At 43.0% G+C, this 23611-nt stretch overlaps 1 protein-coding gene across 2 annotated transcripts in view; it reads left to right on the top strand.

Annotated features, from left to right (window-relative positions):
• Positions 1-23611, top strand: part of SERINC5 (serine incorporator 5) — a 176928-nt gene that overhangs the window by 82866 nt on the left and 70451 nt on the right. The window contains exon 2 of one of the 2 annotated variants that reach the window (XM_066381682.1): positions 749-916. The exons of the other annotated variant lie outside the window; for it this stretch is intronic. Within the exon in view, the coding sequence (XP_066237779.1) occupies positions 749-916 (168 nt within the window). The remainder of the gene's footprint in view (positions 1-748; positions 917-23611) is intronic. 2 annotated transcript variants of the gene reach the window in all.

Below are 23611 nucleotides of genomic sequence, written 5' to 3' on the forward strand. Positions count from 1 at the left end.
TCAAACCTGGAAATTTAATCCCTCTTTTATTTAATATCCCCAAATTATATCTAGTTGCATTGACTGATAAAGCCTAATTAGAGATTTAAAAAAAAAACTGGTTTCCTCAAATTGAAAGGTGTGTGTGCTCTTAGTGGTACAGCAGGAGCTCTGTGCTCCTCTGGCCCATGTCCCACCTATTAGCCTAAAACTCACCATTAGGGGCATGAAGCTGTGGTAAACAATGCGATAAGAGGCATCTATTCCTTTTGACTTTCAAGTTGGACACTCCCATTAATTATTTCCTGCAAAGGAGGATGGATGCAAGCATACCTAGCCATTATATCCCAGCACACCCCAGGTGTTCATACAATTTATGCTTTTGCTCGTGAATTTTGAAAAGTCCTTTTCTTGGGCCCAGTTTATTGTTTTTCATGTTCTTCTTACCTCACTTTAGCCTTTTTCTAGTTCTTGGTTTTTTCTCTTGCTTTTAGTTGATCCCAGAAAGAGTAATGATTACAATATCTCAGGTGGATTGTGCCTTTTCTGTTTATTTACTGGGCATTGCCCAAGCCTTAATGCTTATCCCTAAAGACAGTATTAGACCAGTTCTGCTGAAAGCTTTTTTCATGTGCTAAACAGTTCCAGCATGCTGTACTGGCATGATGGCTAAGAAAAACGGTACCCTGAAGGGTTGACCCCAGAGGGCGCGTGTTAGTAGGTTTGTAAAACAGTGGCTTTAAGAGGATGTTGTGTGTTCCTTTTCTAGCTGGCCTGCTGCTGTGGGACCGCTGGCTGCTCCCTCTGCGGTGGGTGTTGCCCCAAGATCCGACAGTCCCGGAGCACCCGTTTCATGTATGCCCTGTACTTCATTCTTGTCGCTGTCCTTTGCTGCATCATGATGTCGCACACCGTGGCTAATGAGATGAAAGAGCATGTAAGTCTCCCCCATTTCAACTCTTTTGATTTCTGTTGGTCGATGAGGGTGTGTGGGAAACAACCAACTCTGTGGACAGGCCCACCACCCCAGTGTGGTTTTGGGTACACTCACTCTCCAAGCCTCCAGGGAAGCCTCTTCGGTGCTTTCTGCCGAGTTGGCGAACCAGTCAAGGTCTTGACCTTTAGTGGTAAGTGTGGGTGCAATCCATTGTTTGTGGTGGAGAGGATTGTGTGCTTTGTCTTGGCTTCTTTATAGCTGTTTCTGATTAGATATTTAGTTTTTTCTTGTTCTGAGGATGGCTGCCAGAATCCTAGGAAGCAGCTGTGGTAAGCACTTACTTTGACTTAGGTGGGAAGGACAATAAAGCTTATGGTAATTCCACAGAGAACGAGGCAGTGATAGGGCAATTTGCACTTTTCTGGTTGTGTTACTTGTGGGCTTGGTGTCTCCAGAGGTAAGGATGAACTTCCAGCCATTTCTCGGGCAATGTATGGAGAGGTAGACCTGTTGTGTGACTATGATAGAGACACATATAGGACCTTTTTCTGGAATTTCTCCATAGGAGGCCTCTTAATCAGCCAGATTACGGGGGGTGGGGCTGTGCTGGGATTTTTGAGGGAGTCCAATAAATAACATCATTATTGCCCTTCTAGGTTCTGAACAAATTGACCAAAAGACTACAATGTCAGGAGATACATGCCAGAAATCACCTTTGTCCCTCATAGAGCTGGTGTGAGAAAATATGGGTTGTATCTGAAAGGAAGTGGGCTTCCTACTTCTGATCCCCAAAATGAGTCAGACTTACCCGTGCAGGGAGTCCACCCGGGTCAGGGCAGGCTTCGTCTGCAGGGGTACCGTTTGCTGGGAAGAGGAGCAGTCCTGCTCCTGGGGACTGCCCTCTTCTATGGGGAAGAGGGAGAGGAAAGGCAGCCTTGGTGAGCCCCATTTACCCTTACAGACCAAGTGCTTTGTGCCCCTGGAACCCTCTCTAATGGAGGTGACATCCCTTAGGAGCAACTGCAAAGAAGTATTCATTCTCCCCAACCATATGTTGAAACTACAGACTATTTTAAATACATTCAGGTGCATCAAAACAACTGTTTTCTTAAAAATGCACTTAATATATTCTTATCCAGTTAAAGTAGGCCCTTTGAAGTTTTCTGTTGGGTAATACTTTTTTTCTTTTTTAAGATTTTATTTATTCATTTTAGAGAAGAGAGAGAGAGAGAGACAGAAAAGGGAGACACAAGGGGGGAGGAGTAGGAAGCATCAACTCCCGTATGTACCTTGACAGGGCAAGCCCAGGGATTTGAACGAGCAACCTCAGCGTTTCCAGGTCGACGCTGTATCCACTGTGCCACCACAGGTCAGACAGGTAATGCTTTTATAATTGTGGTTGTATGGTCTGGAATGTACCGGAACTGCTGTCCAAACCTGTGAGATAAAGATTCTCCTCTAATTATTTTACACAGTGGCTCTCTTCTCAGTTAAGATGCCGCAGTCAGAGCTATGGGGCATTCACACTTGTGAGAAGTGGAGCTGATAATTCAGAAGACAAGGTATAAAGTCTCTAAGGTGCATAAAACAAGGTGGAAACTACTAAGTACCATATGAGAGAATGCACAAAGTGCCGTGGGAGTTTGGAGGCAGGGAGACCGAGAACTAAGTCTGCCTCTCGTCTGCACCAGGTTTCACTCTGTCTTGGTGGTGTTTGCTATTGATTCTCTTCCTCTTACCATGGTTTAATCTTGTATGTCTATAACAAGACTTTAAGGGGAGGGATACTGACAGGGTAGAATTTAATTCTTATTCTGAAGGTCCATTTAATCTCCCACTTACTACCTTTGTTTTGCAAGTAACTTAATGTTCTCTTTTTCAATTCAGCAAGGATTTAAATCTCTGCTCTTTGCTCTTAAGAAGTTTTCAGTTTCAGTAGAATTAAGCTTTGGGGAGAGGTTGTAAAGAGGGACAAATATAAAGCAATGGAAAATGATTTGACTTTGGTGATGAATACACAACATAATCAACAGTTCAAATGCTATAGAAAGATTTACTTGGCCTGATCTGTGGTGGCATAGTGGATAAAGCGTCGACCTGGAAATGCTGAGGTCACCGGTTCGAAACTCTAGGCTTGCCTGGTCAAGGCACATATGGGAGTTGATGCTTCCAGCTCCTCCCCCCTGTCTCTCTCTCTCTCTCTCTCTCTCTCTCTCTGTCTCCCTCTCTCTCCTCTCTAAAATGAATAAATAATAAAAAAATAAATAAAAAAAAGAAAAGATTTACTTGAAGCCTCTGTACTCTTATAGATCAATGTCACCCTGTTAAAGTTAATTTTCTAAATAAAATTAAAGAAAAAAATAAATTAAAAAAAAAAGCTTTGGATCTAAGAAACAAAATCTGAAACCATACAAATCTGTTGTATGTCTAGTGGTGAATCCTTCAGAAACGTTTCTGAAGGGACAGATAATCTGGTGGCCATAGGCACATTGTTTAGGGTATGACTTTCATCATAATAATTTTTAACATTTGATTACCATCCAAGTGACCTGCCCCACGAAATAGTCCAGAACAACTCCAGTTACTATCTATGATTTCTGACTGTAGAACATTTAAGAAACAGAAGGCTTTGACTGTTGCTAGGGGTGGTGTAAGGCCAGGTGCCATGACCATGCAGATTCACATTAGATTCCTGCAGATGGTAAAGGAATTGTGGAACCGTTGGATGGTGGGTCATTCCGTTTAGTAGAATCTCCAATGGTGGATGAGCAAGCAGGCGGGGAAAATTGCTTCCCTCTCTCAGGACTCCCAAGAAAAACAGTAGCAAACAGTGGTTCCTCCCAATGGCAGCAGGCAATCTGCAATTTACAGTCTGCCACCCTGAAGGCAAGCACCCATAGGCTTACACAGACTATAGTATAGTTAGTATACACACATGGTGCTGCCCTGGGCTCATGCACCAGTCAGGCAAAGTACAAGCGAGCAAACCTAACATACTGTTTGCTCAACAGAAGGCTTCATGGAAGAAGTGGCTTGTGTGATAATAATGAGTCTCTTAATAGCTAATATTTATTGGGTGATAGCATGTTCCAGGTTTTATTCTGAGCTTTTACCTGTATTACCTCATTCATCACTGCTGTGCTCACTGGATGAGGAAACTGAGCATTGAGTCATTTAAGTACCTTGCCCAAGGTCTCCAGCTCTTAAGTGGTAGGGTTGGAATGGGAACTCGGGCTGAATGTGTTCAGAGTGACTGAACTATACAGGTAGAAAGAATGGAAAAGAACAAGAGCAGGCATGTGTAGAAGGGTAGAGAGTAGATGTGAGTAGGTCAAATGACCAAATCTTGCAGGAATTTCAGTGCTAAGGTGAGTCATTTGACCACGGTCTGGTGGCAAATGGGCAGCCATTATAGATTTTTGAGTAGGAGGCTGTCATCAGAGAAACAAACAGTACTTAGGGCCATGAGCCCAGCAGTGGTATGTGTGCAGTGTGACTGGGGTCAGGGCAGAGGGAGGGAGGCAGGAGAGAGAAGGGAATCTTATAAAGGGAAGCCTCACAGAGGCTCTTATAAAACCGTTCTTTGCCTGGCCCCTGAATGTACTTATTTAAAAATGGTTTGGCTAGGCTTCCCGCATAGGGAGTGAAGTCCCTGTGGGCAAAACCAATCCTTTTCCATTTTTAGGGCCCACAGGAGGGCCGGCCAGCTGGTCACAAAGTCAGATTGTTCCATGGCCTATAGTCTGACCTCATCCTCAGGCAGTGCTGGGGGGGGGGGGGAGTGTTGAAGGTCCCCTTATGGGGAGGCAGACTGGGCTCCTGCAGTCCTCGCCCTCTCCTTGTTGGCCTGTGGAAACATTTGAGGTTGTGAAGGGAAGCGGAGAGGGTGTGTAAGCTGTAACAGCAGGATGGGAGTGTGCTGCTTGCCCCTACCCAGCATGCGCATGCGCATGCGCGCATAGGGCTCGGTCGGAGCCATGTGGGCCTTTGCTGTGTGGGTTAAAAACACGGGGTCAGCTCCCTTTTCACTTATTCTCAGGTTTTGCCTTGGTTTCAGAATGTGCCCTGTGTTTAAGTTGGAACGAGAGGGAACTGTAGGCTCCTGCTGGGCTGAACTTGGTCCTGCTCCTTTTCCTGGGCACTCTCTTCCCCAGGAGAGAGCGGCTGGCAGGGCTCTGCTGTGCTGGGGAGGAGGGTGTGATTTTTGTCTTCTGGGGCATCTCAAAATGTAAGAGCCATTCGATTTGCAAGTCATTCATGTCTGAAACCATGTCATTCCAGCAGGTACAGTGAGATATTTGATGCCTGGGGAATTAAAAATCCATTATAGAATATAGAATGCCCGCCCCCAAATTAAGTAGATGGGAGATTTTTCCTGACCTGCACTGCTCAATCAAGATATAACTTCTACATTGGGAGGCAAGTAACACTGAGTTTTGGCACTCTGGGAAGCTACAGGGGTGTTTTGGGAGGGAGGATAAAGGATTTCTTGCTTTCTATGGAAGAGGAGCCTCTGAAACCAGGCTTGCTTTGGAAAAGGGAGGACAGGTGACCTCTGTAGCCCCCAGGCCTTCCTCCCTGCAAGTTCAGTATGCCAGGCCAAGGTGGGAAGAGCCTCCACGTTCCAACGTGAAGCATCTTACCCCGTTTTCTTCATTGGTGTTCCACTCGGTCCCTGGGCTGCTCCGATTCGAGGTGGGTAGTAGGTAATGCCTGAGATGGCTGCGTCTTCACTTTTTAATTTTTTCAGAACCAAAATACATTTTCCACTATGAAAAAGACTGTTTTGTGTGTGTTGTATGTTTGTTTTAATTTTAAATTTTGAAGAATTATTTCTTCTACTAGGAAAAAAGACAACTAAAATGTTTGTGTTTTTTTAATAGTTGTCTTTTCCTTGTTCCCTCATTTGTTTTAGGAGGCATTGTTTTGGTTCTAATCTTACTTGCTCTCTTTAAGAAAGGTGCTTTACTTGACTCATTGATTTCTGTTCTGCCGAGCCTGAGTCAGTTTTCCTTGGCATGAGTAATAACGTAGAAAGGGCACTCCTGGGTGGGGGTTCTCTTCCTGGGCGAAAGCTCCTTGGTTCTTTCCAGCGCAGGGTGGTAATGTTGCAGGATGGGGTGGGCTTCAGAGGAAACTGGGACAAGAGACCTAACAGGACCTGGACAGGGGGGCTCATAGCTGTAGTTTCCTCTGTGTCTTAAAAGTAGCTCCTGGAAAAAAAATCAGTAGCTCCTGACTTCCATTCTCTTCTGGACTTGATAAGAGTAAGCCTATCTGATGTGTGGGGTCTCTGGGGCCCCCAGCCCCACCCGTTAGCCAGGGCCACGCACGAGAGTTCATTTAAATCTCTGGCCTAGGAGTTATAAATTGTACTACAGGCTTTTGTTTGGGCAATTAAAATTTTCTTTTTTTTTTTTTTAAATTTGTCTGCCTTTAGAAGGCCCCCTTCCTGGGTGCTACTTACGGCCTGTCTCACACTTTCCCACCCCACCCCATCCCACTCCAAAGGCATTTGGATTTGTAATGCCTGAAATAGCTAAAGCCTTTGAGTTCACAAGTTTCTGATAAGGTTATAAATGTCAACATGGACAGAGGGCTCTCTGACCTCACCCGTTGTGGCAGGCGGTATTGGACGTTGCTGAGTGCTAGAGTGGTCTGTGAATCCATGTGTACAGTGCAGGCTGAGACCCAGGACCTCTTCCCTACCATAGCTAGTCCACCTCTCTGCATGCCAGAATCTGCATTTTATCTAAGTAATTATTTAGAAATTGTCCTGATCACTGTGGTCCACTAGGCTCTAGGGACCCCTCAATTTTAGGATTAATGTAGGGTGGAAGTGGGACCCTGACTTGAATGTAAACGAGGCTCCTGCCTCCCCAAGTTAAATATCACCTACCTTTTCACCCCTTTAAAATCTTAAGTACGTATTGTAGGTGCAGTCTCTACATTTATCATGAAGTCTGTCAACATAAGAAACGTCCAAACCTGTAAAGAATTTTTATGAGCTTGTTTGAGTCAAACTGATGACAATTGCTGGAAGCAAAATCTCAACAGACAGAAAATACTATGGAAAAGGGCAGTTTCGCCACTTATTTTATGCATCAGAATCAAATGAGAAGACATTAGGGGTTTGTAAAGCCAGTAGGCATGGCCACCATCACAGCCGACTGGCCCATGCAGGTTTCCATTTGATTCAGACAGATGGTAATGAAACAATGGAGCCAAGAACTGGTGGGCCATTAGCTTTAATCCTAGCTTGCACCCGGCAGGCAAGAAATACACACAGTGGGAAAACACTTCCCTTTCCATTCAGGGCTCCCAAAGCCACTGACTTATCTGAGTTTCCTAGAATCAAAGGTTTCTAGCTCACCAGCCTTATTTACCTCTGTTCCCCATCTCCTTCTCTCTGCACAAACTGCACCAACTGGCTTCTCCTTCAGCACTCTGCCATCTTGGCTGCTTCTCCTCCTCCATGTGGCCTTTCTCTGCTCTCCTCCAGCATGGGCTCCTCTGCCCCATTTTATAGTGTAGAAATCAAAACCTTAAATCCAATATATGAACAAGGAAATCTCTGATACAAAGTCACTTATCTGAGACATAATGGGATTGCTCATGAGAGTGCCCACCCCACATCATGCAACAGTTAAGAGTGTACGGAAAAGTTTAGTCTTAAAACTAAGCCTCAGGGGCTCTGACCGGTTGGCTCAGTGGTAGAGCTTCGGCCTGGCGTGCAGGAGTCCTGGGTTTAATTCCTGGCCAGGGCACACAGGAGAAGCGCCCATCTGCTTCTCCACCCCTCCACCCCTCTTCTCTGTCTCTCTCTTCCCCTCCTGCAGCCAAGGCTCCATTGGAGCAAAGTTGGCCCAGGCGCTGAGGATGGCTCTGTGGCCTCTGCCTCAGGCACTAGAATGGCTCTGGTTGCAACAGAGCAACGTCCCAGATGGGCAGAGCATCGCCCCCTGGTGGGCGTGCCGGGTGGATCGCCGTTGGGCGCATGCGTGAGTCTGACTGCCTTCCTGTTTCCAACTTCAGAAAAATACAAAAAAAATCAAAACCAAAACAAACAAACAAACAAAAAAAACCAAAAACTAAGCCTCAGGCTATAACAACCCTGCCTGCTTACAGCCTGTCCCTCACACCCAATGCAAACTATAAGCAAGCAAACCTATATGCTGGGGTCCAGCCCCGGGGGGGGATCCAGGGGTCCCACAGGAGGAGGCTGCGTTGGCGAAAATGGAGTGAGAGAGCCGAATTCTTTTCTTTCTCTTTATTCTCTAGTTAGCATTTACTGCCAGGCATCTCTACCAAATGCTGGTCTAGCTTTCTTTTTATGCACACACACTAAGTTACAATCACATGGTATTTTGTTTCACTATGGTTACATGTTTCCAGATAACAGTTAATTCATATCTATAAACTATAAATCAGGTGGTAAGTTATTCAAAGTACAGTTATACAATAGCAATAACAATATTGGTACAAACTTCTAAAAGATTAGTACTAATTAATAACTCTACTGTTGTTGTGAGTCAAGGGTGCAGAGAGAGATTAGCAGACGAAATCATTAAGGACTAGCAAAGGACCACCGCTTGCTTAGGCAAATGGCCTTGAGTTCATGCAGCGTCCTAATTTTTCTCACAAGACTTCAAAAGGCTTGCTTATTAAGAAATTGTCATAACATCAAGAGTAACTTTTGCTTAAAGATATATAGAGTGCACCTGCAAGATAGCTTAGTAGCAACATAATATCAGAAGGCATTAATTGCTATTGCTTCTATGGATTCTTCCATATTCCTCTTTATTATCTGAACGAAAAACCTTGGGAAAGTATATAAATCTCATGAGAATGTCTCACTGAGAAAGCCCAGTAACTGCCTTTAGTCATAAAACAAGTCTCATAGCAAAACATTCTTTTCTTGCTGACTGCATTCCCATCCCAGGCCACGCAACAGGCCATTCTATTACTCCTTTCCTAAGATTCTATTGTCTAGTCAAATTTTATTTATTTACTATATTCACACACTAGTAAATTCTAACTATATTCTTCTTAGAGTGTTCCACTATTTGCAGATCAAATAAGCAAGAAGAAAGGAAAGTTTCTCTACTCTATCACATGAAAAGGCTAGGGAGGAAAAATGATGAATTAAGTGAAGGCCGAAAGGTGCTTTGTGCACAGCCACTGCCTTCTACCCATTCACAAGTCACAATCTATTCTTTCTAACATGATTAAGAAGAAATTCTCCTACAAACTTAACCCTTTACGAGGGATATCATAGCCAGCCTCTTATGTTTATGAGCCCAGTTCAAGGGGCTTACAGGCTTTTCTGTGGAACTTACACCTTCTGTCTCATTTCCAAAGAAATTACTACAAATCTACAGGGAAAGCACGGTACTATTATCCCTGTGCCACAAATAATAGCACACACCCAGAAAAAGGGGGGAATATAAGGCCAGATTAATTCAAAAGATTAAAGGAGGAAGTATCGTTGTGCCTTTCCTTTGCAGTGACTTTGTCAACCCGTAGCTGTTGGTCTTTACTGTGATGACTCTATCTTCTTTTGCTGTGACTTTGTCAACCAGCAGTTGTGGATCTTCTCCTGCTGTGACCTAGTTAGCCAGCATTAGTGGATCGGCTCCCGACACATATATATCATATTTACAAACTTATTTGACCCACAGGGTTACATGAAGTTGTTGGTGATAGATTAGGGAGGCGAGAGAAAGCAAAAGGGGGAAATCTCTGGATTGGGTAAAAAGTAAAAGGAATAGACACATACTTCTTTTACATAGGGGGGTATAGTAAGGTGACCAACTTTTTTATAATGAAAGGGAGGACAAAAATGAAAACAACATTATAAATAAAAGAAACATTTTATTCATTGCAATAATAATATACTATAATATGATAAATGCATAATAAAAACACGTAATATTTTATATTGTAATTATGCTTATATGCCTATTAATTTTTAATAATAATTTTTTGTGTGTGTATTTTTCTGAAGCTAGAAACGGGGAGAGACAGTCAGACAGACTCCTGCATGTGCCCGACCGGGATCCACCCGGCACGCCCACCAGGGGCGACGCTCTGCCCACCAGGGGGCGATGCTCTGCCCCTCCGGGGCGTCACTCTGTTGCGACCAGAGCCACTCAAGCGCCTGGGGCAGAGGCCAAGGAGCCATCCCCAGCGCCTGGGCCATCTTTGCTCCAATGGATCCTCGGCTGCGGGAGGGGAAGAGAGAGACAGAGAGGAAGGAGAGGGGGAGGGGTGGAGAAGCAGATGGGAGCTTCTCCTGTGTGCCCTGGCCAGGAATCGAACCCGGGACTTCCGCATGCCAGGCCGACGCTCTACCACTGAGCCAACCGGCCAGGGCCTAATTTTTTTTTTTTTTTCTTAGAGAGGAGAGGGAGAGAGGAGAGACAGAGAGAGAAGGTGGGGAGGAGCTGGAAAGCATCAACTCCCATATGTGCCTTGACCAGGCAAGCCCAGGGTTTCGAACCGGCGACCTCAGCATTTCCAGGTCGACGCTTTATCCACTGCGCCACCACAGGAGGTCAGGCCAGGGCCTAATTTTTAAAAATAATTTTAAGAAAAAAGTACTTATTTAGTAAAACTAAATTTATTTTTTATTTTATTTATTTTTTTTTTACAGAGACAGAGAGGGATAGACAGGGACAGACAGACAGGAGTGGAGAGATGAGAAGCATCAATCATTAGTTTTTCGTTGCGCATTGAGACACCTTAGTTGTTCATTGATTGCTTTCTCATATGTGCCTTGACCACAGGCCTTCAGCAGACCAAGTAACCCCTTGCTCAAGCCAGTGACCTTGGGTCTAAGCTGGTAAGCTTGTGCTCAAACCAGATGAGCCTGCGCTTAAGCTGGCGCCATTGGGGTCTCGAACCTGGATCCTCAGCATCCCAGTTCGTCGGTCTATCCACTGCACCACCGCCTGGTCAGGCTAAAACTAAATATTAAACAAAACCACTAATTTAGAGTGATATTCGGGTGTCTGTTTTATGCACTAATCAAAATGTGTTATTAGATATGGTTTGAGGTTAGATTTCCACTTTAAGACTCGAATTTTGGGAAAATACTTGTAAAATAAAATTAATAAAATGTGAATTGTATTTACCTGTCTATGATTGAATATTCACTAAGAAAGAAATAATCGTGAGTCTACAATGTTGTATGTGCTGTGTTGTGTTTCAGTAAGAAGTACACAAAGCCATTTGCGCACTCGGTATATTGTGCGCTCTCTCAAGGTTTCCCATGCGGAGTGCATGCGTCTCATAATCACATCTTGCCACACTGTACTGATCCTTGATGAATTGTCATGTCAAATACAAATACGTCACATCACACGCAATGGATCGACTCTGCATTGATTGAAGATGGACATTTACAGATTAGTCTTCCAATATCAAAAAGGAGGACATGTAGGAGGACACTTTTCAAGGAAGGATGGAACTTACAAAAGAAGGGCTGTCCTCCCTAAAGAAGGACAGTTGGTCACCTTAGCTATAAGATAGTTAACAGCAGGGGTCCCCAAACTTTTTACACAGGGGGCCAGTTCACTGTCCCTCAGACCATTGGAGGGCCAGACTATTAAAAAAAAAACTATGAACAAATCCCTATGCACACTGCACAGATCTTATTTTAAAGTAAAAAAAAAACAAAACGGGAACAAATGCAATATTTAAAATAAAGAACAAGTAAATTTAAATCAACAAACTGACCAGTATTTCAATGGGAACTATTCTCCTCTTACTGACCACCAATGAAAGAGGTGCCCCTTCTGGAAGTGCGGTGGGGCCGGATAAATGGCCTCAGGGGGCCACATGTGGCCCGCGGGCCGTAGTTTGGGGACCCCTGGTTAACAGTTATCAACAGCATAATTACCACCAGGGGATTGGTAGTCTCTGTGCTAGTGGTTGTGCCCTGAGGGCTCTGGAAAAGATTGCTCTTATATTTCAAAGGCATGTTACTCTTACATTTATTTTAAACGTATGTTATCAGGTATGTTATTGTAGATGCAAAAAAGACATAAACAGGCTCAGTTAATATAAACATTGACTTTTGTGCCTGACCTGAGGTGTCGCAATGGATAAAGCATCTGGAACCCTGAGGTTGCTGATTCGAAACCCTGGGCTTGTCTGGTCAAGGCACATATGGGAGTTGATACTTTCTGCTCCTTCCTCCTTCTCTCTCTCTCCCCTTGCCTCTCTAAAAAATGAATAAATAAATTTAAAAAAAGGAAACAAATAAACATTGACCTTTGTTACGGAAAAACACCAACCCAGGATATGACTACCCACCATGAACTGGTCTCCAACCCCCGGGCCGCAGACTGGTACCGGTCCGCAGAGAAAGAATAAATAATTTACATTATTTTTGTTTTATTTATATTTAAGTCTGAACGATGTTTTATTTTTTAAAAATGACCAGATTCCCTCTGTTACATCCATCTAAGACTCACTCTTGACCCTGTCTAGGTCATGTGATACATTTATCCGTCCCACCCTAAAGGCCAGTCCTTGAAAATATTTTCTGACATTAAACTGGTCCATGGCCCAAAAAAGGTTGGGGACCACTGTAATATATGAATTTTCTCAATTTAAATTTTTTTATTTATTTTGTTGAGAGAGAGATAGGAAGGGAGAGCATCAACTTGTAGTTGCTTTACTTTAGTTGTCCATTGATTGCTTCCCTTATGTGCCTTGACGGGTGTGGGGGGGCTGGGTTCAATTCGAGCCAGTGGCCCCTTGCTCAAGCCAGCGACCTTGGGATAATATCACTGATCCGTGCTCAAGCTAGAGACCGTGGAGTTTTGAACCTGGGACCTCAGTGTACCAGGTCAACATTATTCACTGCACCACCCCCAGTCTGGCATATAAACTTTCTTTTTGTCTGTATTTCTCAGTCATTCTCACTGTTCATTGTCTTCATAAGGAGGAGGAAAGAGGAGATGCAGTAGTGGGAAATTCATGGATATTAGCAGTATTAATATAAAGTTATGTGGAAGTAATTGAAAGGGAAATAGTCAAAAGATTATTTGTAGCCAGTCTAGTCCCAAGGCCACGTCCACATCTTGTAATCTATCACCCAGAACAAAATGCTCTTTTCCCTTTATATAACTATCTTATCACAAAAACAATATTTTGGATACTTAGGGTGTTAGTGCCTGAGCCTTAAGCACTGCCTGCTGCCCTCTTCATTCTTGTGCAGGGCAGCTCTTTCCTTTCTGGCTCTGGTTATTCTAGATGTGTATCTGCATGAGAGTAAGTATTGTTTGTGGGACAGCCTGCCTGTGCTAGTCACCAAAGATTAAAAAAAAATTGTGGAACAATTATTAAAGAGAGAAGAAATGGAAAAAGAAGCAGCTCACATTTATGCTGAGTATTCTGCCCTATGATAAGGTAGTGAGTGTCATGCAATGTTAAGCATAGGAAATAATGACCTTTTTAGAGTATCATTTGAATAGAACATTAAAATTCTTTTTTTAAGTGGAAGAATCTTAAGTCATAATCTGAACCAACCCCATCATTTGACACGTGGGAGGAAGAGGCTTGTCTAAGGCTATGACCCTAAGTAGAGGTGACACTAGAGCCTGGGACTGCCAGTTGCTGGACAGGGTCTTTTTCTGCCTATGTGACTAGGTTTGGTTGTTGTGCAGGTGTTCACAGAAGTAACTGGAAAAGCCTTAGCAAGCTTATCCTTCTTCCTGACTTCTAATCTTTCTCTGGAGTTAGGGGTGAAGGAGGAATATTTCTCCTGGAAATCTTGTGCCGTTGGCAGCTTTCTGAGCTTATCTCTCCCCCATCTCCTTCCTGTTGTGAAGGCCAGAAGCTGGGCTCAGGGATGACTGGTAGTCTGGTAGAAAGCAGGGGCAGCCACCCATCTGGACTTACTTTATTCGGTGGTTTTGCATGTAAAAAAGAACCTGCCTTCATGCTGTGTTTGGTGTAACCACCTTTTTAAAGTAAACAAACATCAGCAATGAAAAACACTCCACTCTGATCCAAAACACCATGTAGTTTGTTCCAGTATAGAACGACAGGTAATTACACTGACTGGAAAGTCGGGCTCTTGTTTGATCTTGGTGTTTACTGGCCAAATGTTAAGAGATCTGTGTACCTGATACCTCGCCTCAGGTGTTGCTTTCAAGCATTAAACTCTAGAGTAGAAGTCTTCATTCTTAGCTGGTGTTTTATGTTTTTGTGTTAGAGCTAGAGTCAAATTAGCAAATATATGTGTTGCTGACCCCGTTCTTTGGTTCCAGAGTGTCATTTTAAAATTCAGCTGAGATAGAATGCTTTTGACAAGTTCTCTTTCGGAATAGCAGCTGAGTTCATTGTACTGTTGCATCTTACATATGTCGCGGCATCAAGAAGTACCTGTTTGAGGTTAAAGATAGGTTTGGGCCATCAAACCGCCAGGCCTTTGTAGAACATGGAAGGAAAGTTCTCATTGTGATTTACTTATTTGACTCCATATAATGTTATCAAGGTCCATCCATGTTATTGTAAATGAAAAAAAACTAAGAACTAGATGAACCAATGCATAGATGGGACATAAAAATGAGACTCAGAGACATGGACAAGAATGTAATGGTAACAGGGAGTGGGGTGGAGGGGTGGGGAAGGGGCGAGGAAGGAGTAGGAAGGAGTGGGGGGGAGGGTACGGGCACAAAGAAAACCAGATAGAAGGTGACGGAGGACGATTTGACTTTGAGTGAGGGGTATGCAGCAAAATCAAAGGTCAAAATAATCTGGAAATGTTTTCTCAGAACATATGTACCCTGATTTATCAATGTCACTGCATTAAAATTAATAAAAATAAGATTAAAAAAAAAAGAAAGTTCTCATTGTGGCCTAATCAGAGTTTCCCTGTGGGGAGCAGGCTCCAAGGTTCCACCTCTTAAATCCTCCTAGGTTTCCAAATAATTAAATTCATAAACACCATGTGGAAGAAAACCAAGTCCCTCCAACCTTCCCATCTTTGGCTCCTTTCATTGCTGGGGCCTCCCCCTGCACACAGTGAGTGCTGGGAAATGAGGGTGGGAAAGAGTTCTATGTATCTAACAGGCCAGGGGTTGGAACTAATGGATATCCCATTGAGAGTGGTTTTGTTGTTGTTGTTGTTTTGAATCTGAACCAAAGACAAAGAGGTTTCATCCTTGTCCAACGATAATGAGTTTGCCAGGAGCCAGAAAATGAGAAACAATGGTTATTGTCCTTGGTCTGCAGGCTTCTTACCCAGAAGCTTTTGGGGGTGGGGGGAGCATCGGACATTAACAGGGTCTCTGTTTCAGGATGGGTCTGGCTGTGGGAGGGGGCAAAAGATAAGATGTAAGAACTGAAGTTTTCCTTGCTCTTTTTTTCTGTCATCATCAAAGCATCTGTTAAGCTACTTTTCATAGGCTGGGCCTTGGAGCACTCTGTAGATAAATAGGACAAACAGGAGTGTACAGTCAGAAATGGGGAGTTCTGTCAGAGCTGGAGGGAGCAGACACATGACACAACACATAATGAACTAAGACATAGTTTCAGAGAGCTTGGGAGCAGTAAATGTAAATATTGTTAATAGTTGAGTCTTGATACTTTACAGAGTTTAAAAGTAGGTTATAGTGTTACTTTGGTAAACTGTAATCTGAGGTTTTTTTTATTTTTTTGACAGAGAGGGAATTAGAGATAGGGACAGACAGACAGGAAGGGAGAGAGATGAGAAGCATCAATTCTTTGTTGCGGCACCTTAGTTGTTCATTGATTGCTTTCTCATATGTACCTTGACCAGGGGGCTACAGCAGACTGAGTGACCCTTTGCTCGAGCCAGTGATCTTGGGCTCAAACCAGTGACCCCTCACTCAAGCTGGTGAGCCTCCGTCAAGATGGCAACCTTGGGGTTTTGAACCTGGGTCCGCCGTGTCGCAGTCCAACCCTCTATCCACTGTGCCACCACCTGGTCAGGACTTTCATGTTTTAAAAAAATCTTTTAAGTTATGTAATTTATTATTCCTTCCTTCCCTCCCTCCCTCTCTTCTTTCCTTTCCTTCCTTCCTTCCTTCTCAGGTGCCAAACACTGTGTAAACTGCTGGGGATGAAACCAATAATAGCAAATTATAAAAGTTACTCAAATTTAACTTTTAGTTAAATGTTTTAAATTAACTCCACTGTGGCTGTGAAGGAAATCAGCATTGCCACCTCAAGATATGCCTTTTGGGATATAGATTTTAAGCTGGTTGGTTATTGGGAAACAAAAGACTCAGAAAAAAACCCTTTCACCTCCCCCCTTAACTGCCTGCAAGGAATTTCGATGGAGGATCCATTCCAGGAGGGCCATTCTCTCAGATCTCAAACATTTGTTTACCGAGTGTTTGCTTTTCCATCTCTACAGGCATGCCTCTCCGACCCTGTGAAGTCTCACTCTACCCAGTTATCTTCTCAGCTGGGAAGTGGCCTGTAAATCTTAGCTACCCAGTACTTCTGTGGGTCTCTATTCTTATCCCTGAATATATATTCATGTAATAGATTTTGTTACACTTTCTCCTGTTCATCTGCCTCAGTTGACTTGATTATTAGCCAAGTTAGAAGAACTTAAAACATGAGAGGAAAAATACCTTCTGCCCCCACAGCTGGCTGTCATGATTTCTATTTAAAGATTAGGAGGGAATACAGCCATGTCTAGGAACCTGGAGAACCACCTGTCAAACAGGTTTCAGGCAATGTTAACATGACTTAAGGAAAGGATGTGGCCTGTTAAGTCCAAGATGGATAGATCTGTTTTTCTACTCTTAAGGTAGTAACATAACTGACTGACAGTCCCACGATGGGTTGCGGAACTCTGGTTTGTTTGGAAACAGGAAGACCTCTTGACCCCAATAACAAAGACCCCCAAACAGGATGATAAGATGATGCCAGGGGGGAATAAATCAGATTAAGAAAACCATGGAACCTTACACCACAATTGACAATCAATGTTAAGCCCAATCTGGAGGGACCCGAAACATTTGAAGACAGGAACAAGGTCCGTCGATTACACATCAAAGCTTTATTGTCTAGCTTGGCCAAGCGGCGGAAACTCTGACAGAAATCTGAAGGAGAGCACGCCGGCCCTTTGTTCTACTTAGTTTTTATAGTTTTGTAAGTGGGCAGTACAGAAGCAAAAATTGTAATTAGGAGCCCTTTACCACTATTGGTTATAATCATATGTCCTTTAACATGATAGGACCATGTTCAATTTGCAAGCCATACATTATTTTGGAGAAAACAAAATTCACAAGTCAACACAATGGTAGGAAGATGTCTCTTTACATATTAAAAGGCTTTCCTATATTATCTAGTGTTTATCTGCTATCTCTCTGTCTAGAGTCACACGTGTTAACCACACGCATTTACATAGGAGAGGTAGTTTCTGTGGGGACAAATGCCCGCAAATGGTTCATTGCTATAAGAAAAGGTTTACTTTGGCTTTTCTCTCCCTGCACCTGGCTAGCCATTCACCCCTTTCCCCGCAAGTGTGGTGGAATGTCTGGGGATCCATGTTTTCCTCCCCTTTGCATTTACAATACAATGCCAAGGGCCATCCTGGTCATGCCAATCACATAGTACAGAGACTATTCTCACAATTTCTCTGCACACCTTAACCCAAATTAATAAAATGTTCTTCAAGCCTCCCAAAATATTAATATTAATTCTGTAGCTTTTGGTACTTTACAACACCTGCGGGTGAAATGGCTCAGTGGCTCCTCATTCCCCCCTCTGAATGGGAGGATAAGACGATGCGGTATCTACCAAGAGGAGAGGCTGGTAGGTAGGCTGAAACGTAGGTCGGCAGACCAGGAGGTTGATGGCCCCTAGCTGGCGTTTGACCAGGGTGGGATAAGCAATAATCAGGTATTGCTCTCTTTGTCAACTGGGCAGGTGAGATGGGTGGTTAGGCCCAGCACCTATCTCCTGGATATAAAAAAACACCCTGTTTATATTTCGGTCTCCAACAGATATTAAAATTTCAAATTTGTGTGTTGTGACTCTTTTTTTTTTTTTTTTTTTTTTTTACAGAGAGAGAGTCAGAGTGAGGGATAGACAGGGACAGACAGACAGGAACGGAGAGATGAGAAGTATCAATCATTAGATTTTCGTTGCGCATTGCGACACCTTAGTTGTTCATTGATTGCTTTCTCATATGTGCCTTGACCATGGGCCTTCAGCGGACCGAGTAACCCCTTGCTTGAGCCAGCGACCTTGGGTCCAAGCTGGTGAATTTTTGCTCAAACCAGATGAGCCCACGCTCAAGCTGGGTCTCGAACCTGGGTCTTCCGCATCCCAGTCTGACGCTCTATCCACTGCGCCACCGCCTGGTCAGGCTGTGTTGTGATTCTTACTCATCTGAATTCCCATGTTTGGATTTGGAGGCAGACTGGAAAAATATAAAATAAACAACAATATTAAAACAGCCAATGCTAACAGATATTATAACAAGTGTCCTAATACAATGAAGTGATTAAAACCTATTAGATTATTAAGCAAAGTCTTAACTAATACAACAGGATTTAAAATAAAATTTTTAGTCTTAAATGTCCTTAACATGTTAATGTAATTTCACCAAGTCCATGTTGACACCATTACCGCTTCATATTATTTGTAAATGTAACCCAACCCCACTTCAGTTTGAGAAATGTCCCAAGGAGCAGGAGTCATACACATTCAGGAAAAGTTCACAAGGCACTGGAGTTGTGGTTACATTTCCATGCTTTGCAGCTAGAGTCTAAGTCCCAATGACCACTGCTTCTAGCTGGTAACAATTCAGGTAGACTGAAAAAGCCGTCTGCAGCACGTATGGGATGGAGCTTCTGTTTTCTTAAACTGGAGAGGTGAACTCAGGGTGCCTTTTCCTGGAGCTCTGCAACCATGGCATGGTGAAGAGAACCTGGGGATACACTATGCTGGATAGCAGAGGTAAATTTGTCTAAATTAGGAGTAAGTCCCAGCCTAAAATAGGCATGAGGCATTGAGGAAAGAGAAATAAAGGAAACACTATATATTAAACAAAGCAGCAGAAAATAAGGCTATCAACACCCACAACAAAGATCTTCGAGGGATGAATAAAAAAAACCCTGAATATTCAGGAATAAGTGGCCCTTGTGTCCATAAGAAAGGAGATCAGTTTACCTGCTACTTGGAAGAAATACCCTAGCTTCATCCACAGCGACGTGAGATGGGCACCTTTAGTCTTCAGTGGCAAGCCTCAGTAGGCTAGCAAGGTCAGGTCACAGGTGGCTGGAGCAGGGCTAGAAGAGACTGAACCCTCCCTTGGAGGAGTGAGGGAGCAGTTTACCTTCCAGTGTCCCTTTTTCCCATAGTCAAGGCATGTCCCTGGTGGGGGCAGAGAAGCCTGGCAGGCTTTAGCTCAATGACCTTCCTTTCCACTATTGAAGCAGAGCCCTGACGGGAGTCCTATGAAGTCTCTCAGGGGCATTGGAGCCTTTAGAGGCGTATGCCAAGAGCTGGTATTTTGCTTGATCTCTTTTTGGGCTCTGTCTGCCTTTTCTGTTCCTCTCTTGGTCATTATAGACCTTAAATGCCATTGCTCAGAAGATCTCGTTGAGGGGTTTGAGGGTCCCCATCTGCCTATATAAACTTTTTCCATATACCTAGAGCTGATTGGAAAAAGACAAAACAGCATTATCAGCTAGATTAAATAAAAGAGGGTAGAAGTTTGCAGGAAGAGAAAAGAAGTTTGGCATCTCTTGTAGGATTTCAGAGTCTCTCAGTTGCTGAATAAACCTGTACGTTAGTATTTAAAAGAAAAAAATTTTTTTTAAAAAAGTCCAAAACACGAAGTTTTATTGAAAACAATAAAATACAGAAATAGCAGATTCTCATTTTAAAGTAAAACTGACATTTCCCAGAACTTTCCTAGTATCACACCATTCTGATTACTATTAAAAAACAAAACAAAGTCCCAATTCCAAAATAATTAGCAAACCTGTTGGTAAACATTCTTCTCATGGTACTAGTTATTTTTCTAAATTTTACATTTGCACCTTTTCAAGAATGAGAGTTTTTTGTAAATTTAACTGATTAACATTTGTGAGAACTGGACTTTCTTCATATATATATATATATATATATATATATATATATATATATATATATTTAAAAACCCACCCACACACTCTACTTAAACTAAGAGAAAATATACATTTGTTCATTAAAGCGCACCTGCTTTAGATAATTTTTTTCTCGTCACACATTAGCATTAGCATAGAAAGCTGATGTTTGATTCATGCTGAAAAATCTATACAAAAGGAAAAGACCTGCTATTCCAGGGAAACCTTAAGGCAAAAGCAAAAGCCTTATGCTACAAAAGAAAAACAGAGCAGAGGCATGGGACTGTGAAGTCAACTCAGATGAATAAGCACCACAAGGTTGAAGACAATTTTTGTACAAACATATGCAAGAAGTTTTAAAAGGTGCATTCAACATCCATTTTCCTGCAGAAATAATTGTCATGTCAGACAGCTTAACTTCTGAAACAAGTTTAGATTTTAACAGAATTTTAATTCTCTCCTATATTTACCAATGGAATCAGAGCCTTGCTTGGGGTGGCTCTTCTTTCCCCCTTGTCACCACACAGACTTTTAAGCATTTGTTGAGTACACTCTATAATACCTTTACTTCAAAATTGTAAGAAATACTTGTCTTTATGTTAACTTAACAAAATATAGTAAATGCATTTTCAAGTAACATTTCCATACTTATTAAAACATTTCTATCCCATTAATTAACAGGCAAATTAAAGTGCACAATAAAGCTGGAAAATTCCAGTGTGGCTTTTATTATTTTTCTATATTATTAATGAAAATTTACACCTTTGTTAGGTAAATCTACTCTACTTCAAGCTTTGCAGCTTGCAGCAGCAGCCTGAAGTTTGAAGCAGTTTAACCAAAATTAGCAAGTTTTTAGGATTCATATTCTATTCTATTTAAATGTAAATGAGTGTGCTATATTTACTCCAATTAAAATTAGAATTTTGTAGGGATGATATCATCTTATTTTTCAATATTAAAGCCAGCATTTCCAATTCTTGCATGCAAAGACCAAACACAAACGAGGATCAGACAAGGTAGACAAATCAGAGAGAAACCCGGGATTTTAGAGATTAGAACATAGCCTGCTTTATCTTTATGCAGGGCTGTTATGCTAGGAACAAAGGATAGAAACTAGACAGAACTCTCTCAAAAAGGTTCGAGAACGACCGTTTATGAGATTCTGTTTTGCTACATCCAAACAGGCATTCCCTTCTCTCTCATTTCAGGCATAGAACAGTAAAGAAATAAAATGAGTTTAGAGAAAGAGAATAACTGGAAAAATCTGTATTTTTCCCAAACTCTTAAGTATTTCTACTTACTAAAGAAAATCAGATAATAATACAACTTTAAAAAGCATCTTAGTCTTCTAATCATTCATAAATTCTAAGAGCTGCAACAACCAGCAGCCGAAATCCGTTTCAACCCCCACTGACCTGGGAAGCCACTGCTTCTGCCTCCGCTGCCGTGTACTGGTGTTTCCGGGAATGCGCCCTGCGGGCCCTCTCCTCGCCTTATCCCTGGGCCGTGCCCTGGGGACGCGTGCCCCGTGAGCGTGGGCATCCTACGCCGCGACGCACAGTCCCTCCACAGTCCCTCCGGAAGCTCTTCCCTTGTGCTGCTCGGGACCTTTCGGGGGAGGGGAAGGCGGGTCCGGTGGGGGCGGGAACCGGGCTTCCTCTGGTGTTTCCCCAAACGCGCCCCTGCGGGCCCTCTCCTCGCCTCGTCTGCAGGCCGTGAGGGCAGCGCGTGTGAGCCAGGGGAAGGGAGAGCGAGCGGGTGCTGGGAGGAGGCGGCCGGACCGAGCGAGTGCCCGCGTCTGGCGTGAGGGGAAGCCACTGCCCGCCCCCTTCGCCTTCCCTTCTCTCCCCCTACACGGTACTTAAAAGCTTCACTCTCTAAAAAAAAAAAGAAGCTTCACTCTTTAAAAACTTTGACGAATGCAGTGACTAAAACAGATAGACAAACAGCAAAAAAAACCCAGACAAACAGCAAAAACAGATAGACAAACAGGCGCCACCTTTCCCTCGAGCTCGGAATATCTAAACTCAAACGGGGTTCCCTAAAAATGGGGTGCCCTCCCAAATCTCCTAACCTTGTGTCCGAGGGGAGAGGGGAGACAGCCACCGGCCCCTTCCCGGCTCGTCAGCCAGGGCTCGCGTGGCAAACAGTTGCGACCTTGTTCTACTTACCCGGGGTTGAACAAGAAAGCTCCGGTGTACAGACCTACGGCAGTCCCTCGATCCCTCGATCCCGGACAAGCCCCCAAAATGTTAAGCCCAATCTGGAGGGACCCGAAACATTGGAGACACAAACAAAGTCTGACAATTACACACCAAAGCTTTATTGTCTAGCTTGGCCAAGCGGCGGCAGCTCCGACAGGAGTCTGAGGGAGAACGCACCGGCCCTTTGTTCTACCTAGTTTTTATAGTTTTGTAAGTGGGAAGTACAGAAGCAAAAATTGTAATTAGGAGCCCTTTACCACTATTGGTTATAGTCATATGTCATTTAGCATGATAGGACCATGTTCAATTTGCAAGCCATACATTATTTTGGAGAAAACAAAATTTACAAGTCAACACAATGGTAGAAAGATGTCTTTTTACATATTAAAAGGCATTCCTATAGTGTTTATCTGCTATCTCTCTGTCTAGAGTCACACGTGTTAACCACACGCATTTACATAGGAGAGGTAGTTTCCATGGGGACAAATACCCGCAAATGGCTCATTGCTATAAGAAAAGGTTTACTTTGGCGTTTCTCTCCCTGTACCTGGCTAGCCATTCACCCCTTTCACCACAGGCTTGGTGGAATGTCTGGGGATCCATGTTTTCCTCCCCTTTGCATTTACAATACAATGCCAAGGGCCATCCTGGTCATGCCAATCACACAGTACAGAGACTATTCTCACAATTTTTCTGCACACCTTAACCCAAATTAATAAAATGTTTTTTAAGCCTCCCAAAATATTAATATTAATTCTGTAGCTTTTGGTACTTTACAAAACCTGTGGTTGAGGTGGCGCAATGGCTCCTCAATCAACACACCCTGAACCCCTTGCCTTTTGACTGTAAAATGCACCATTTGAAAATTATTGGGTTGAGCATCCGTTGCCCATTCTCCTTTCATTGGTATCTTTGAAATATGTACTCTTTCCTTTTACTGCAGCCTCGTGTCAGTGTATATGTCTGTCTAGGTGCTGGGCAAATAGACCTCACAACAGGGATGTAGGTATAAGTTAACATACAGTCTTTGTTCTTAGAGAACTGTACTTTAGATAGGGGAAAATGAGAACCGTGTGGTAAGTACTTTTTTGTGTTTTATAAATAATGCATGCTTCTTTTGGAAAAATAAGACCATGAAATAAGCAAGAGAAAAACTCACATCATCTAAGCCCTGACCATGTTAACATTGACATTATCTTCTCCTAATTTTTTATGTATGTATATATACATATACTATATACAGAAAGAGCTCCCAGCATAAGACTGGAGGTGTACACAGTTGTATTTGAAAACTAAAAATATGAGAACCCCATTAGCGACAATAACAGACAGTGATGTCAGCTCAGCTGTCACTTCTGTTGACCTTTGGGTTGTATAGA

Source organism: Saccopteryx leptura, chromosome 4 (assembly GCF_036850995.1).
Source record: "Saccopteryx leptura isolate mSacLep1 chromosome 4, mSacLep1_pri_phased_curated, whole genome shotgun sequence".
Taxonomy (NCBI): Eukaryota; Metazoa; Chordata; class Mammalia; order Chiroptera; family Emballonuridae; genus Saccopteryx; species Saccopteryx leptura.